This window comes from Rhinoderma darwinii, chromosome 2 (assembly GCF_050947455.1).
Source record: "Rhinoderma darwinii isolate aRhiDar2 chromosome 2, aRhiDar2.hap1, whole genome shotgun sequence".
In the NCBI taxonomy this organism is placed as follows: Eukaryota; Metazoa; Chordata; class Amphibia; order Anura; family Rhinodermatidae; genus Rhinoderma; species Rhinoderma darwinii.
Genome location: NC_134688.1, coordinates 340,795,328 through 340,814,023, shown reverse-complemented (window position 1 = coordinate 340,814,023; position 18,696 = coordinate 340,795,328). Strand labels below are relative to the sequence as shown.

The following is an 18,696-nucleotide window of genomic DNA, read 5'->3' as shown; positions in this document are numbered from 1 at the left end:
GCATTTTTTTGCTTGGGATAGTGGCAAAACGGCATAGTTTTGTCACCATTTTTCTAAAATTTCGGCAAAATGGTTCGGTTTTGCCTCGGTTCCAGGCAAAAAAACGATAACTGATGAAAACTGTTTCCGTAACTCCCATAGTAGTGAATGTCCGTTACGGAAGCGGTGTTTCATGCGAGCTACACTGTTTCCTAAGTCATGGTCGGAATTCACCTGCTTCTGCCGCAACACAGAACGGGGTTTAGGGGGCCCCGTTCTAGAGATAGGTGCGGGTCCCAGAGTTGGGACCCACATCTATATAACATTTCTGACCTATCCTGTGGATAGGTCATAAATGCGTCTCATTGGAAAACCCCTTTAACCCCTAAATGACAAGGCCGTTTTGTGCGTTAATGACCAAGGATTATTTTTTGTTTTTTCACTGTTGCATTCTAAGAGTCGTAACTTTTTTTTTTTTTTATTATTATTCCATCGACATAGCCGTATACGGGCTTGTTTTTTGCAGGACGAGTTTTATTTTTCAATTGCATCATTTTTGGATGCATATAATATGTTGATTAACTTTTATTAACTTTATTTTAAGAAAGAATTGAAAATAAACTGCTATTCCAGCGTTTCAAGTTATAAATTTACGCCGTTCACTATATGGCATAAATAACATGTTACCTTTATTCTATGGGTCGGCGCGATTATGGGGATACCAAATATGTAGAACTTTTATGTTTTCCTACGTTTGCAAAACAAAAACCCTTTTAAAAAAAAAAAAAAATTCTTGTTTTTGCATTGCCACATTTCAAGAGGCGTAACTTTTTTATTTTTTTTCCGTCAACGTAGCCATATGTGGGCTTGTTTTTTGCGGGACAAGTAGTTTTCATTGGCAGTATTTTGGGTTACATGGGACTTATTGATTGAATTTTATTTTTATGGTGGGAATGGGAGGAAAAAGGAATTTTGTCATTTTTTTTCTCCCCCCCCCCCTTTTTTTTTGGACGCCGCTCACCCGGCGGTTTAATTAATGCGTTAACTTTACTGTTTGAGTCGTTACGATCGCGGTGATACCATATATGTGTATGTGTTACTATTTTATTTTACACTTTTAGGGCCAGTTCACCCTGAGTTTTACGCGGAAACCGCGTCGGAAAAGGCGCCAAAAAATGTCCGAAAATGCCTCCCATTGATTTCAATGGGAGGTGGAGGTGTTTTTTTCCCGCGAGTGGAAAAACCGGCTCGCGGAGAAAAAGGGACATGCCCTATCTTCGGGCGTTTATGCCTCTGACTTCCCATTGACATCAATGGGAGGCAGAGAAAGCTTATTTTTTTTTCTTCCCATAAACTTTATTTAACTGTTAAATTTTTTTTTTTTTTTTTTTGTCCCACTGGGGGACTTTACCATGCGATCTGCTGATCGCTTATATTATGCTTTGGTGTACTTAGTATACCAAAGCATTATTGCCTGTCGGTGTAAAACTGAAAGGCAATCTATTAGGTCATGCCTCTATCATGGGCTAATAGGCAGATGCTGAAGGCAGACCTGGGGGCCTTTGTTAGGCCCCCGGCTGCCATAGAAACCCAACGGCGCCCCGCGATTTCTCTGTGGGGGCGCAGATGGAGTGACACTGCCCGTACCCACCTGATCAGAGCGACGGATATATCAGTCACTATGCGGGAACTAACACCTGCTTGCGACGGATATATCCGTCGGTCGTTGTTAAGGGGTTAAAGTTATGAGACTCGCATGAAAGTCGCAGTCACAATGAAACTTCAACTATTCCCTGTGAAAAGTTTTGTGATTGCAGTCATTACAACGGAGTTAGTACTTGGAAAGGTTGCTCGTGAGTCCCCCTTATGGAATAGCATTGTTCCCTCGACTTTCGTGTGACTTTGTCGCCTTGTCACTTATGACAATTGGTTATCGTTCAGATTCATGAGACTTGATGTTTATTTTAGTTTCAAAACGACAAAAAAAAAATTTACGCATTTGGTGAGGTCTCGTTACTTTTTTTTGAGTGTACTTCTTCGGCAACAAATGGCATTCTCAGTTTTAGTACTTGCATTAAAGAGGCTCTATCACCAGATTTTCAAACCCCTATCTCCTATTGCAGCAGATCGGCGCTGCAATGTAGAGAACAGTAACGTTTTTACTTGTTTTACTAGCTGGGCGTTGTGAATGGAAGTGTATGATGCTGACGAATCAGCATCATCCACTTCTCATCATTCCCACCCAGCTTCTGGCAGTTCAGAAACAAGTAAACACACCCAGATGTACACACACAATACACGCCCACTTGGACATAACTTTAAACACGCCCAGTTGTACTTAAGAAAGGCTCATTTGCATAAATATAAAAATGGTCATAACTTGGCCAAAAATGCTCGTTTTAAAAAAAAAAACAACATTACTCTTATCTACATTGCAGCGCCGATCTGCTGCAATACGAGATAGGGGTTGCAAAATCTGGTGACAGAGCCTCTTTAAGATATCAATTAAAGGGAACCTAGGACAGTCGGTGTGTGTGTGTGTGTGTGTGTGTGTGTGTGTGTGTGTGTGTGTGTGTGTGTGTGTGTGTGTGTGTGTGTGTGTGTGTGTGTGTGTGTGTGTGTGTGTGTGTTTTATTTATATTTATATATATATATATATATATATATATATATAATATATATATATATATAATCTATCTCCATATTAGATCACCCTCTTAGCCCCAGAAACACGCCTTGCAATCATATCTGGTGTGCTGCCAAGTACTGTACATTTTTCAAATAGACTATTGAGAAAGCAGAAGTTGAATAGTGGAGAGCTGACCGGCTCGGATGACTTCAGTCATAGCTGCATTATTATTGTAGTGCGAGATTCTACTCTTGCGCATTGAATACCCTATTATAGTGTTTGTTGCAATGTTTTGACAGATTTTAATGTCAGCGTTCAAAAGGCTAAACTTTAGATGTCATTCTTTTATACTACAGCACAAACGAAACTTTGCAAGTGGTTTTCATCAAGAGACCGAATCTACGTAAATTGTGTCCAACAATAACATTAATAAATATTGCCTAAGAGTACATTGTCAGTAAGAAAAGGACCGCAGATACTCCTATTCTGTTTAGGAAAAAATAATGACAGTGAGCACAGTGCATAATGGGAGATATTCTAAAACCGTTGTCTCCCCCCTATTAGGGAGACTTACAGCATGTGACTTTTTAGTAATGGAACCCATCATATTACAGTATATATTGGCATTTCAGTGGTCCGTTTAGCTGCATCGATCAGCTCCTGTCCTCTCTTTAGAAAATTCTTCTTTACATGTATAGAATGTAGGATTGATCACCAACCCTACAAAATCGTACAATTTTAGGGTCTCCCGATGCACAAGGTCCCTCCGGTTCATGGCCACCTCATCGACTGCACAGAATGGAGTCCTGATCTGTAGTCATCTGTATGAAGATGGAGTGGTTGCCTTGACTGTGTGTGAGCAATGGTTACAATTCATAATAGACCGCCATATGGTATCCATTGTGTTGTTAGTTTCCTGTAACACAACATCCTCTCTCCTATGGAGCAGATTGAAATAGCATCATGAGTTCAGTCAAATTCTAGCTCCCTGGACACCTTTACAGAGCCGTTACTTGTATTTATTGTCGTTTCCTTCCCTGCAGATCGGCCAGGTATACGGTTTTATGAGTTTTGGATTTCTTGAATTTTTTTCAGCTGCATTTTCAATTGAAATACTTGACCTATGGGTCTGGATCTTTAGAGTTGTTCTTGGCAGGTAGCGATCTCCTGTTCATGTTGTTGAATCCATCGTTGAGAACTACTTTCTCACAGCTTGATCTTTCCTTGACTTGACCGTAGGTTTCTACTGTATTTACCTTCCAGGAAGCGATTTTCAACACTTCTGGATTGTCAGATCTCTCGGCTCGGAGTAGCTTCTTCCAGGCAAAGATACTATGCAGTCTATTTTATAGTACAGCTTTTAGTAAGAATCTTGCTTGACCCCCATAGAACGTTCTCCTTGCAACCTGGTTACCACAACGTGAAGAGTCCCTGTCTCCCAGAACGGTGATGCAAGAAGAGTTGTCCCCTGGAGGCCAATAAACTGCACATTAAAAACACATTCTCCTTTATAGTTGTAAAAGAAGAAAGCTGCTGCGTCGGGAGGAAGGATGTTGGTCCATAGGTGAATAATTTCCTACAAAGCCTGGGGTAGGAATATCCTTTTAGTTGTATCATATTGGTTAACTATTTGCGTCTTTTTTTATTAATTTTTATTTTGTGTTTTATATAGATATGTGTCTTTTGTAGGATAGTTCTTGAGTGTTTGTGGGTTACTTTGGTTCTGGACTCAGGTCTTGATATGTGTGGTCACAGAAATGTGTATTTCAGGTCCAATATCTGGTATGATAGTTTGTTATGGCTATAGGGAGAGGCTATTCATGGCTTTTTTTATTTTTTCCCCCGTTTTGTATCTGAAAAATAAACTCTGCTGAACTCTATTACATATATACCTTTGAAACTACTGAGCTTAAGAGTAATGGGTTAACTAAACCTTTCAGGCTTTATTCTGATACGGTCTCCCACTTACTCCGTTTTACATCAGTGAATGAGATACATCAATCTTTTCTCTATGCCTTTCCTTCCTTTGGGATTCTGTTCTAAGTTTGTCACAAACTGAGCCAAAAACTGAATCAAAACTGTATGTGTGATCCTAGCCGTACACTATATGCTAACAATAGATTTTCTTGCTTGTATAGACTGCGTATGTAGATATTTGTGTCAGTCCTTACATTCAAGTAATCGATCTACAGATATAGGACTTTCACACGACCGTAGTGTTTTTTTTGTACTGTCCGCAAATACGGATCCATAGTCCTCCACATATCTGGCACGCTGTCTGCCAATACGGTGCGTATTTACAGAGCCACATTAAAAAAAGGAGGCTACAAATAATGTCACCAAGTCCCAACCCCTTTTAAAAGTCACATGATCGCTCAGGCACCATTTTCTTGAGGAATCCTCTGCCGTGGCATAGCAACACTTCCACAATTACGGACCGCTACGGATGCTGTAGCCGTTTACAATTTTGCACGCACTCGTAGACTTCTGTGACGCAATTGCGGAAAGGAATAGGACATGTTCTATGTTTTGCAGATCAATTCTACGGCACGGACACATCCGTAAATATACAGAAAGGTGTCAGTGGCCTATGGAAATGAATGGGTCCGCAGATTATTCGTAACTACGGATAAAACCTACGGTCATGTGCATGGGGCCTTAGTCTAAGCTTGGAATGCAAATGTCTGAGACCAGACTAGAATTTTGACAACTTCATGTGAGCAGATGACTCATATTTTGTTTCTTTTAGTTCCTTTTCTGTGACCTGAAATGAAGACTTCAGTAAAGTGCAACATAGGAGTGTTTTCCATAGTAACTATTAGCAACCAATCTGATATTTACATTTTGTCGGTCTAGCATTTCAATATTCGTACACAATCCCGTGTCTAGTTTGTGACACCACGTCCTTAATCCTGTTTGAGTCTTTTGCTCTTAGACCACTTGAAGTTGTAGTATTTAACGGATCATCAAGTCGTAAAGCTGCGTCCAGATTTTCATATAATAGCATTAACGCATGATTCATCTTATTTGTTGTGACACACTTTTTTTTTTTCTTCAGACTTATTCAATTATTGATCTAGATTTCTCAACAAGTAAGCAGTCCGGGTAAGAAACCTGGTCTACATACTTATCGGCACATATATTGGGATTGGTATGATAGATGGGCACCAGGCTGCTGCATTCGCAAAACTGTGCTTTCGAAAACAATGTCACGCTAGCGCATGTAAAATAAAATAATGCGTTTCCCTATGCTGCATGTCATGTAGCGGGTTAGTGGACCAACTAGGCCGCACCGCCATAGCAGGGAGGCAGCTGGCCAAACGGGAACCCCAGAATACAAAGTCCCGCACAAGGGTACATGGATAGTCCAGACAGTGGCCGCAGCTCTGGCACTGATGGAGATGGGTGCAGCAGGTATCGCCAAACGTGGCGGATGTCACAGGTGCCGCAGGTTGGTCCAGCATGGCGAATTCCTCAGGACCAGGCAGATGACACAGTACGTGACACGACTCCGATACTAATAGGTGCAGGGACAAGAACAGCACGGGATACAGGAACAGCTAACAGGGCAAGGGTAACAACTGGAACGGGAAACACTAAGGGACCATTTGCAAGACAGACTGTTAAAACGAACAACGCTCAGGCAAGGATCAGAAGGCCTGGGGCCACCTTATAGACCAGGAAATCAGGGCAGTTGATGATGACGACAATTTCCTCTATGCGCGCGCTGGCCCTTTAAGGCAGGGCACGAGCACCCTACAGGACACAGCAGACCGGAGCGGAAGTGAGCGCTTGCATCTCCTAGCACCATCGCTCACGGATTCATGGCGTCGGGCGGTGAGTAAACCCAACGGCCCGTGGCCATGGACTCTACACTGCAATTTTTTCTTGTTGACATAGTTGAGAGAGGAACAGGGCCCTGAGCGAAGCACAGAGGATTGGGCCCAAAGTGGCTTTAAAAGTTTGCTCTGCGATTTTTGTTTGTATTGTGTTGTCGCAGCCTTCCCTGAGCGCGATACATCTATGAGCGCAATACATGTAGGGCGAGGGAAGATTTACTACAATTACCGTTGCAGATTTATGAAAAACGAATTCGTATTCAGACAAAGGCAGAGGGTTGAGTCCAGCGATGTAGAGAGGTAAAACGGAATCCTGTTCCAAGTTTACTAATTCAAATTAAAAGGTCCATAGGCATGGAGTCCTAGTGTGCAGGAAGGAGTGTATGTCGGTCCAGCCGTAAAGCCTACGCGTTTCAGACGTGTTAGACGTCCTTAATCATGGCTGTTAAACACGTGTGCCGACACGAGATTCCGTGCGATGTCTACGACACACATGCTATGTGTCAGGTGAGCTGGAGGATCTCTCCCCCACATTTTTCTCTATAATTCGTATTCAGTTGTTCAGCCTGGCTGGATCACTTTACCACAGTACCTTCTTTTTTTTATTCTTTCACGGTTTTTCATAACATTTTATCTATCTTTCTATGTACGCACCTACCTGTTGCTCCGTCATAATACAATAATATGTTTAAAAATATACTTCAGGCAGCTTAAGTTGGGCACGTGGCTTGACATACATATCTTGCGTTCAAGATGATTGCTGATATAAGTCTCACATGGACTTAAAAGGGATGATGCAGCTAGCTTACGCAAAGCAAAATCTGGCAAGAGCATCCATTCATGAATCATACGCCTTCTGCACGGCAGAGAACTGTATCCCGGCAGGAAAGCAATATAAATGATCAGTGTCCTGCCATGTTCCGCCCAAGACGGGTTTATTTATAATTTGGCTCCTCTAGCTCGCTTCTATTTCTAGTTCCTGTTGATACTTCTTACATAGTCAGCATTTCTCCGAGTGCCACCAGTGACTATAATGGGAAGCAGATGTCATTGCTTGAGGAGTCTCAGTGACCATCTAACAAGTGTTTACATCCAACATTTGACTGAAGGGATTCTCGCTTCAAAGAATAGTCTCTCGAGCTTAAAACGTGCAGACTTCGTCTTGCAGGTATAAATAGAAACGTTTTATGATCCGTCTCAATTCACCTCATCCAGACAAGTACAGTCAGTATTCACGAAAAATCAGCTTAAGCCTTCTGAAGGATAGGATAAAGTACAGTTTGCTTGGAGTCGGGCTATTCATGTGAATCTCATCCCTATTGTGCTAAAATTGTTGCATTAGGGTATCACTCGTACTCCTTTTCCACCATGTAATGTGATCACCGAAGGTTTTATAAATGATGGTATACACTATATAAAAAAGCAAAAGTTATTTTATAGCTAACGTTGTACAGTTGTTCACATGCACAAAAAATGTGGTTTACCTTGACTAGCTGATTAATACATAGGCCGTGTTAAACACATATATGCAAGTTTTAGAATTGAAACATGTACGCTGTCTTTCTTTTAAGAACCAAACTTTAAAGGGTTATTCCACAGAATATGCCATAAATGTCTGATAGTTGCAGGTCCCACCTCTAGCACCTTTACCTATGTCCAGAACAGGGGTCCGCCTACCCCGCCTCCGTATCCAGATGGAGAATCAATAAGGAGGTGTTGGGGAATTATGGAAACATCCGTGTTCGCTATGTTCTCCGATCCTATGGGAGTTCCGTAATGCCAAGCCACCTCCCCATTGATTCTCAGTCTGGATGCGGCGGCCGCCTCACCAGACAGAATGGGGGTTGCGTGAGCCCCTCTCTGGAGATGAATGCAGGACCCAGAGATGGAACCTTACATTTATCAGACCATTATGGCATATGCTGTGGATATTCCATAAATGTCTACGGTGAGAATACCCCTTTAAGTTGCATACATTTTATTTTTTTAAGTGGTTTTGTTTTGTTTGTTTTTATAACAAATTATGTTTACACTCTTTTTTATTAATTTTCCTTCATTTTCTTTTTTTCCGTAGATAAGCAGTAATAAGTTAGCCATGAAGGATCATCAGCAAGTCAAGGTTCAGCAATTATTTGAGGACTCCGGCAACCGCAGGGTCAGTGCTGGACTTCCAGGGACGGAAAGCGCTTTGCCAGTGCTGACTAAAGATAAAAGTTCTGACAGCTCTGGCACCTCAAAATCCAGTGATAGCTCCACCAAGTCCTCCAAAGCAACATATTTGAGTCCGGAACAAGCACTCAAGCAATACAAGCATCAACTAACTACTTTTGAACTACAGGAAATCAGCAACTTCCCTGAAATATTTTTTATAGGTCCAAATGCAAAGAAGAAACAAGGTGTTGTAGGAGGTCCCAATAATGGAGGGTACGATGATGACCAAGGAGGGTATACATTGGTGCCGCATGACCAAATAGCTTATCGCTATGAGGTATTGAAGATTATTGGAAAAGGCAGCTTTGGGCAGGTGGCTAAAGTTTATGACCACAAGCTCCACCAGCATTTGGCCCTTAAGATTGTCCGCAATGAAAAGAGATTCCATCGACAGGCAGCAGAAGAGATCCGTATCCTGGAACATCTAAAGAAACAAGATAAAACCGGGAGTATGAATGTAATACACATGTTGGAAAGTTTTACCTATCGCAGTCACATTTGCATGACTTTTGAGTTGCTGAGCATGAACTTGTATGAATTGATTAAGAGGAACAAATTCCAAGGTTTCAGTCTACAGTTAGTTCGTAAGTTTGCTCATTCAATCCTACAATGCCTAGAGGCTCTGCACAGGAACAAAATAATCCACTGTGACCTTAAACCAGAAAACATTTTGCTTAAACAACAAGGGCGCAGTGGAATCAAAGTAATTGACTTTGGTTCCAGTTGCTTTGAGCATCAGAGAGTGTACACTTATATACAGTCTAGGTTTTATCGGGCTCCTGAGGTCATACTGGGAAGTCGCTATGGCATGCCCATTGATATGTGGAGCTTTGGGTGCATTTTAGTGGAGCTTTTGACTGGCTACCCATTGTTTCCAGGGGAAGATGAAGGAGATCAGTTGGCATGTATGATGGAGCTCCTTGGGGCACCACCTCCAAAGCTTTTAGAACAAGCCAAGAGAGCAAAGAATTTTGTCAACTCAAAGGGCTATCCTCGTTACTGCACGGTAACCACGCTTCCTACCGGATCTGTAGTCTTAAATGGAAGCAGGTCACGTAGGGGCAAGATGCGTGGTGCTCCTGGAAGTAAAGACTGGGTGGCAGCATTAAAGGGTTGTGAAGATGCTCTTTTTATCGACTTCTTAAAAGGTTGTTTGAATTGGGATCCAACAGCACGAATGACCCCGAGTCAGGCACTACGACACCAATGGATCTGCAAGAGGATGCCTAAACCCCCAGTAATGGACAAGTCCTCAGGAAAAAGGATTACCAGCCATACCAGCTCTTTCCCAGGGATTAGCTCCAAATTACCCCCTGTAGTGGGTGTGGCCAACAAATTACGAGCTAATTTAATGAACGACTCTAATGGGAGCATACCACTTCGAACTGTTTTACCCAAATTGGTTAGCTAATCCTCACCAATACGAAGCACAGCAATCCGGACGTTTTGATACCAATAACTTCACCACCGTAACTGAAGGGTTTTAGCGTTTTAATTGTTTTTTTTAAAAGAAGACAAAACAAGAATGAATTGTGAAAATATTTGGCTTTGTAAAATCAGGATTTATTCATTAATTCTGTTTAAAGGGCTAAGCATTTCAATCACCATCTGGTACAAACTTGATTCTTTTTCTTATAGTTCAGTATGTTCTTCTTATGAACAAGTAAAGCAATAATAGAAGAATGAAGGTATAGACGTAGACTATTTCTGTTTACTTGTCAAGCTGTCACTGCAGCCATTACACAATAGGAGGTACCAATAATTCCTGCTTTGCCCACGTTTGCCAGCTTCAGCTTGGCTAACTGTGCGATTTGCCAAAAATTACAAACACAGGGATAAAGGACTTTTGGCCATGAGCTAGAGTAGTTAAGCGCTGTTCGGTGTGCCACTATTATTTATCAATGACTGGTTAAAGCCACTTGAACTCCTCTCCCCTCCATGTATTTTAATGTGTATAGATTTACTCTGATAACACCAATTCCATCGTGGAGCACATTAAATAATGCAGACGTTGACAATTGCGTAATAACCAGAGTCCCGTTCTTTTTTTTCTTTAGTTAATGGGAGGTATGGAAAGGTATCTGAGAGGTGATAAGATAATACTATAAATATCTCATGTACAAATGAGATCATTACTGTTGACTGTTGATCCAAACAAGGTTAAGAGGATGAACTTTGTCATTTTCCTTTCTGTAATATAACCCGTATGTCTTCAGTATGATGTCTTTTATATTTTTACATTCTCGGTGTATTTGGAATCTGTCTCCCCATGGCAAACAATCCGATTCTAAGGTTTATATTGTAGGAGCGACTCATAAAATGGCTGTTTGTTATGGACAGTGGCAACGTTTTCATCCATAGTTCTTTCTTCATGTCCCCATCTTGTCTGTATACCAAAGCACTGCTCGATGCCCGTAGCCCACAGCTAAGGCTATAATGTGCAGCTAGCTTTTCTCTGTTCCCTCATAGCCAAGACATTGTTTATCTTTTAAGCTGTGTACCATCTCAAACTTCACTTTAGATCCAGTGCCACTAGCTCTCCATTTTTTTATTTTTTGAAGGTCAGGAGTATAAGGCTGGGTTTACACGACCAAGTTACGTCCGTAATGGACGGAACGTATTTCGGCCGCAAGTCCCGGACCGAACACAGTGCAGGGAGCCGAGCTCCTAGCATCATAGTTATGTACGATGCTAGGAGTCCCTGCCTCGCTGCAGGACAACTGTCCCGTACGGTAATCATGTTTTCAGTACGGGACAGTATTTCCACGGAGAGGCAGGGACTCCTAGCATAGTACTAGCGGCCGGGACTTGCAGCCGAAATACATTCCGTCCATTACGGACGTAACATGGTCGTGTGAACCCAGCCTAAGGGTATGTTCACACGGCTTATTTTCAGCCATTTTTCAGGTTGTAACCCCCCTGAAAAACAGCTGAAAAAAACGGAAACTGAATGCCTCCAAACATCTGCCCATTGGTTTCAGTGGGAAAAACGGCGTTTCATTTCGACGGGGCGTTTATTTACTCAGGCATTTGAAAAAGCACCCCGCAAAAAGAAGTGCATGTCACTTTTTTGAGCAGTTTTTGGAGCCGTTTTTCATTGTCAATGGAAAAACAGCTCCAAAAATGGCCGCAAAAAACGCATCAAAAACGTTGAATGCATTAAAAATGGCTGAAAATCATAAAATTTTCCCTTGAAACCAGCTCTGTATTTTACAGCCGTTTTTCATTTTGCTTATGAACCTACCCTAAGGCCTCCATCACGCAGTGTTTTAGAACTACCTTTTCGGTGGCATCTTTTATTTCGTGTCATTTAGTGCAGCCATTTTTCTGGGTATTTTTTAAGTTCTATTGAGAAGCCTGTAGAGAAAAATGCCATAACTGGAGCATGCTGCGTTTTGATACAAAACGCCATTGATCCCAAAAGCGCTAGAAAAATTAAACTAAAGCGCTGTGTTTGTAGACTTTTTCCTATTTCACTAGCATTTTAGTAAAAAGAAAACACTGCATCTGAAACCGCTGCAAAACACTGTGGCCCATAGTCCTCAATGTATCTGCGTTTTGGTTTCTTTTGGGGGGGGGGGGGGCATTTTATTACAAAATAGTGTCAAATTTGCTGTGACATATTTATTAACCATTTACGCCAGAATTTTGAGCTAGTTTGTAAAAGTAGAGTGAAAAGTCGGCCAGGATTTAGACGCATTTATGACATGCAACTTTATTGAAAAGCCTCAAAAGGGTGCAAATTGGAAAAAAGTAGCATCTTGACTCCACGCAGACCATGACGTACAAAAGTGCCGGCAATTTAGGCTTGGTCAAAGTGAATGGCGGGGATGTATGTTGTGACAGATCAATCAAAGAAGGTGAAGTGTGTCACCGCGTATGTCATAAGAGTAGTCTAGCTTTAACATTGACTAAAATTATGCCACTTTTGATAACTGTGGGCCTTAGTGGGTTAAAACCGGCCTTAGGCTAAATTCACACGTGCAGTTTTTTTATTTTATTCTAAACACTGCAAAACTGCATGTGTGAATCCAGCCTGAGTGACGTCCCCATTTGATGCAGATGTTAAAAAGTGACCTGCAGGTAGCGATGTCCATTCCAGCTTCAACGTGTCCCATTACTGAGGAGCAAACAATGCTTATGGCAATCCTTAAGTCTTTTAGATTAGTTTTACTCGGTCCTCTGTGAAGATTTGAATGGTCATTGAGGGGCAGTGCTCCATTTGTAGATCAAATGAGCTATGGGATATGTTCCTACAGCGTGTTCTGATCATTGTCACGTTTGAGAAACACTTGAATGAAATAAAATGATATAAATGCATCGCCTGAAGAACTAGGATATATAGAATTTTTTTTTCTTTTTACTGTTAAAAAAAACTTAAATGTATATCGTCATTCCTGTTGATTAGTGGCTCTTATATGGGCAGAATAATTTGATTTCGATGTATGTTACATTTTATGGTTCCACCTCCGATGAATTTGCTGTGCGTTTGTATATGGGAGAAGATGTCTGCCCTAGACGCTGTTTTATACTTTTTTTAATGGCATGCTTGGATGTGAAATTTTTGTTTAGAGTTTGAAAATATTTGGATGATGAAAAACATTGCAGTTAGTATCAGAATATATTACATTATTTGTCTAAAATACTCTACTCTACTCTGCTTCGGCTTCAGTTTTTAAGGTATCCATGTGGAATGATTTAATTGAATTTTAAGCAGGGAAAAATTGTAAATGTTTTTATTATTCATTCTGCCTACGCACAGAAATACAATTGTTTTTTAAGTTCTCCGACGTCATAACTGTTGTACTTGGACAATCCAGTTTAACAGGTGGCTATACGGGGACAGATGTGACATTGAGTCTTCTCTCAATGCTTAGGACCCATGTGCAGCAGGGGCCAAACTTTACAAGGAAAATCTCCTTGAATTTATCAATGGAAGTACTAGGTAATTTCCTATACGCTGACCGATTCTTTGCCATCTTTTTGGGCATTGGATTTGATTGTATAGGTCTAGTACCACAGATGTGGATTAATATAAGGGCCAATATATTAATGTAATTTGAAGGTCGAAATATATTTCAAGGGGTTTTCCACTATTAACGTGTCAAGTACACATACCATTGAGTGTTCAGTGTGGTTGTAACCTCTGGGACCCCCACTGATCCTGAGAAGGGGTAGTGGTACCCTGTTCTTGGCAGAGAGATGGCACAGTGTAGCTCTGCATTGAAATGAATAAGAGATATGGGAAAAGGCCCCTTCAATCCCTTACTTTGTACCTCCAACATCCTCTGATGTTCTGTAGAGTTTATGGATAATATTAAAAAGTGGTTTGGAAGATGGTAAAGCATTGTGTGGTTAAAGGCTTCAAAGAAAGTGATTGGAATGTAATGTAAGGTTTATATATTGAGTCTTCTGTGTTGGTGGATGTGTTTTCGAATTTCACTGTAGGAAATCTGACATAAGAGGGTTAATATGTGTGCATTTATGACTGGATCTGACACCTGGTTTTCTCCTTTGTGGTGGGTTTTTCATGTCCATGAAAGTGCAAGATGAGACGATCACGTGTGCACATCACCGGTGCCTCTAGGGACAATAGAATAAAGATCACACGAATAATGAGGGCGGATGACACAGTAGATCAGAGGTAGCAATGACAAAGCTCAGGATAAATAATAAAAGATGGGGCACACCCTGACTATGCTTCCCTCATCTTCTGAACAGATAAGGAGGCTTTTTTTTGGAGGGTTTGTGTTTTTATAAAAGGGGGAAAAAAAAAACATAATGCAAAATGTGACTGAAAATCTCAACAATAGCGTGGAGCTAGACTAAGCACAGTAACCTCCCTGTGTCCCTCTAGCTGAAAGACTCTGAGCCCTTTTAATCCCGAGAGGAAAACACATGTAATTCCCTATAAAGAGGCCTGAACTTCATTGCTTTGTATCAGACGGGATGTTTTTCTGCTATACGCTACATACATCCGCGCTGATTTCCTGTAAATAGAAGTCGTACAGGAAATCCTGCATGCAGTCATACCACTTTGGTTAGCTTCTTAAGTGACACATGCTGTCACGTCCACAAGTAAAAATCATGGGTTTCCGAATAACAAAGAAGGTCTGTTTGAAGCAAAACTATAATGCACTTCTGGGTCCTCCTTATCAGTATTGTGAAGTTCCCTTTGTTTTTAGAGGCGTTCTTCAGTCAGCCATTTCTGACCACATAGCTGAAGGTAAACCATTCTAGTATACATCCTATATATGTAAATCACTACCGGTGTGTAGGATTATGAGGTTCTTCTATCGTGCTTCATATTCCCCTATACACGTATAGGATACATCCTAGGAAGACCCAGGCAGTTTGGTATCAGCAGTGTGGCTGGTGGTATGTCAAGAACCCTTTTTTAAAGAGCTAGGGTATATTCACACGAACGTGGTCAACCTTGGACGTGAAAAACTGCAGGTTTTCACGTCCGAGGTGCACACGTGCAGGACGCGTTATCACGCATCGCCCCCCCCCCCATAGATTAGTCTAAGGTGGGATGTGTGAAGCGGCAAAAAACAGGACCAGTCCTATTTTTTTATTTTTTACAGACCCTTCACACGCTCCATTGAAACAACGGTCATGTGAACGGCCCCATTGAAATACATGCGTTTTTTTATCGTCCCAGCCCTCCTTCCTCAACTTTGTGTTTCAAAACCCATGATGTTCTAAATAATCTCTACGAAGTATAGCACCTAAGGCGTAAATGTCCATTATAGTACATTGCCCATGTGGGAATAAACCCCCAATCAGTTTGTGGCAGAGGGGCACAACCTTCAATGTTAAATTTCTCACAAAGGTGGTGCCACCCTCAGTTGAGAAATTCCATCAGGATTTCTGCAGCTTGGGTGCTACAAGATCCTGGAGGAAAGCTGAACCTTGTATTTGCATGGAGTATTATGTTTGATGCGACCAGAAAACTTTTAAGATTGTCTGTAATTTTAGAGATGAAAAGCTAAAACTGTTATTTATTAAGCTTTTATTGATATGGTAGTCTTTGTGAATAAGTGTTTGCTGGAGCTGTCGTTGAACGGCTACTCCACACACACAAAATAATAATACCCTATTTTATTCTTGAAGTGGTGTTTAAAGAGTACCTGTCACCTCTCCTGACATGTCTATTTTAGTAATTATTTGTATTCACCATGGAATGACTGTCCTGGATAAACATTTTTTTATAACTTTGCATTGCCATTCCTCTGTTATTCCTCCTAGAAATGTATGAATAGATTTACAACTTTGTTTTATCATTCCTTTTGTCAATATTGTGAGTCTCACTCTGTCAGCACTGATTGGACATGGTCTGTCTGTGTAGGGACAACCTCCAACTAGTAACACCCAGTTATCAATTTATTCATATAATTCTAGGAGGAATAACAGAGGAATGTCACAACGTACAGTACTAAGACAAGTTCCCCCAGAATTTTTTTCTTCCAAGGGGAATACAAGTATTTGCTAAAACTGGCCTGTTCAGGAGAGGTGTCAGATCCTCTTTAAATGGGGCAGAGGTGTAAGTACCCCAAACTGATAGATGAGCTTCTAAGAAGCACCTTTTGAATATTAACCTATTTATAATTGATGATTTTTTATTAGATATTTTCTGATAAGAACTGCAATGTTTGAAGTTCATTTAAAAAGGACTTAAGTACATTTTCATCACTCATTTGTTATCCTTTGAATCCTACAGCTATATATTTTAAAAAGTACTTTCTTTTAACCTCTTTTATAACGCCACATATATTTTGGCTGGGAAATGTTTATGTAAAACATTCGTACCCATGCTGTATTTTATTGCTAGTACCAACTTTAGGGGTGGTAGTCCTGTTTCATGCCCTAAATACATTCTATGTAAAACCGAAATGGTTTTAGGTGATTTTATGGATATGATTTGGGAGCCCAACATATGAGCGAGCTAGTGCTGCCAAAAATGAAGATATTGCAACCAATGAAGATGCAGCTGTAACAATGGATGAATTCCATCTGGTTGCGATGGGCAACACCTCCGCCTTTACACCGGTGTACTTGAGGCCCATCATTTTCACTCCTCATGGTTGTTTATGAAGACAATTTCAACATGTAGGACTATTCTTCTATATTTTGGTTTTGTGCGGGTAAGCCTTGCATTTCAGTTATCTGGGAAAAGCAAATAAATCCTATGCAATTTTTTTTCTGCTACTACAATAAGCTAATATTTGAAAAAAAAAATATTTAGGAATACATATTTTTTATGTACTCCGTCTCCTAATTTTTTTTTAAGGTTTATTAACATTCAGTAATGTTTTGCAGTCTGCTCCTTTGCTGTAACTTTTCACTTTAACCCCATTTGATAGCCGCTTCTTACGTCAAAGACTTTACAGACTCCACAAATGCAAAATGTTTACGTCTCAAAGGAGCAATCGCGTCATACATTCTGCTCTGGCCATGTGCTTGTTCATTTTTCCATTGATATATTTTAATTTCTTGTACCTACTGTGAGATGTTTTGTATCTATGTGGCACTTTTAAAATATGTGTGGTTTGTAGACATTGAATGTTTTTTTTGTTTTTCTTTTTTAAATGTGACGTGTGGGATATGCAATCCTTTGGATCCAGCATCATATTTCTACCAAAAAGTGTAAAATGAAATATGCAAATATTTGTTACAACATTTGTAAAGTAGGGTCCAATTGTATTACCTGTCCATACTGAAATAAAGAGACATTTTTTTGCAAGTTGTATTTGTTCTTGTGATTACTGTCACCTCCACCTTAATCTGTCGATTATGTATACGATAAATCAATTTTAGGATGATTCCTTGATTTGCCATGAGCAGATAACCTCAACATAAAGTGTCACCAGGAATTTCAAACTAGCAACAGTCATATAGTGTAGGCTCACATGAATAACTTTTATTTTCCTTTTTCACATGGGTGTCTGCTTTGCAGAGAATCACTTTATTCAATATATGCAAATTAGGGCATCACCGTTGCGCCAAAATGCTCTATCTTCTTTCCCCAGTCCATCCTTCCCTCCCTTTCATTGACTGGCCAGGCAGTGTAAAAGCAGAGCTACGCCTGAACCTGTAGTCTTCTGAACGCGCGCCTCTGCTTCAATATGCGCCACTGATGTCGCACTACACCCTCTTCTGCTCTTCAATGCTGAGGGCCGTCACTTGTGGGTGTAGTCTGACGTCATCGGATCATGCGCAGTACTGGCGTTTTTTTTTGTTTTTTTTGTTTTTTAAACCGTGAAATGCATAATTTTATTACAAACCAATGAGAAATCCTCAGTGCAGGGATGTATCTAGGAAAGACTGGGCCCCCCTTGTAGTTAGTGCCCCCTGTAGAATGTACCATACAGCCCCCTGTAGACAGTGTCACACCCCACTTGTAGATAGTGGCCCCCCACCTCCCCTTTTTAGGTAGTGGCATACAGCCCCCCCTGTATATAATGCCACACAGCCTCCTCCCTTGTATATAGTGCCACACAGCCCCCCTTAGTAGATAGTTCCACGCAGCCCCCTGTAGATTGTGCCACACAGCCCCCCTTGTATATAGTGCCACACAGCCCCCCTTGTATATAGTGCCACACAGCCCCCCTTGTATATAGTGCCACGCAGCCCCCCTTGTATATAGTGCCACGCAGCCCCCCTTGTATATAGTGCCACGCAGCCCCCCTTGTATATAGTGCCACGCAGCCCCCCTTGTATATAGTGCCACGCAGCCCCCTTGTATATAGTGCCACACAGCCCCCTTGTATATAGTGCCACACAGCCCCCTCTTGTATATAGTGCCACACAGCCCTCCTCCCTTGTAGATCGCGCCAGAGACAGCCCCCTGTAGATAGCGCTACACATAGCCCCCTGTAGCTAGTGCCACACACAGCCCCCCTTGTATATAGTGCCACAGCCCTCCCTTGTAGGTAGCGCCCCACACAGCCCTCCTCCCTTGTAGGTAGCGCCCCACACAGCCCTCCTCCCCTGTAGGTAGTGCCACACGCAGCCCTCCTCCCCTGTTGGTAGCGC

At 41.3% G+C, this 18,696-nt stretch overlaps 1 protein-coding gene across 3 annotated transcripts in view; it reads left to right on the top strand.

Moving 5' to 3' along the window:
- The window catches only part of DYRK3 (dual specificity tyrosine phosphorylation regulated kinase 3), a 40,756-nt gene extending 23,370 nt beyond the window's left edge, over nucleotides 1-17,386 (top strand). For 2 of the 3 annotated variants that reach the window (XM_075853704.1, XM_075853705.1), the window contains one exon: nucleotides 8,522-17,386. In XM_075853704.1, coding sequence (XP_075709819.1) covers nucleotides 8,522-10,069 — 1,548 coding nt within the window. In that variant the 3' untranslated portion in view covers nucleotides 10,070-17,386. Of the gene's footprint in view, nucleotides 1-4,074; nucleotides 4,199-8,521 lie in introns of those variants that run through there. The other variant, XM_075853706.1, reaches the window with a different exon arrangement.
- Nucleotides 17,387-18,696: the final 1,310 nt, after the last annotated feature.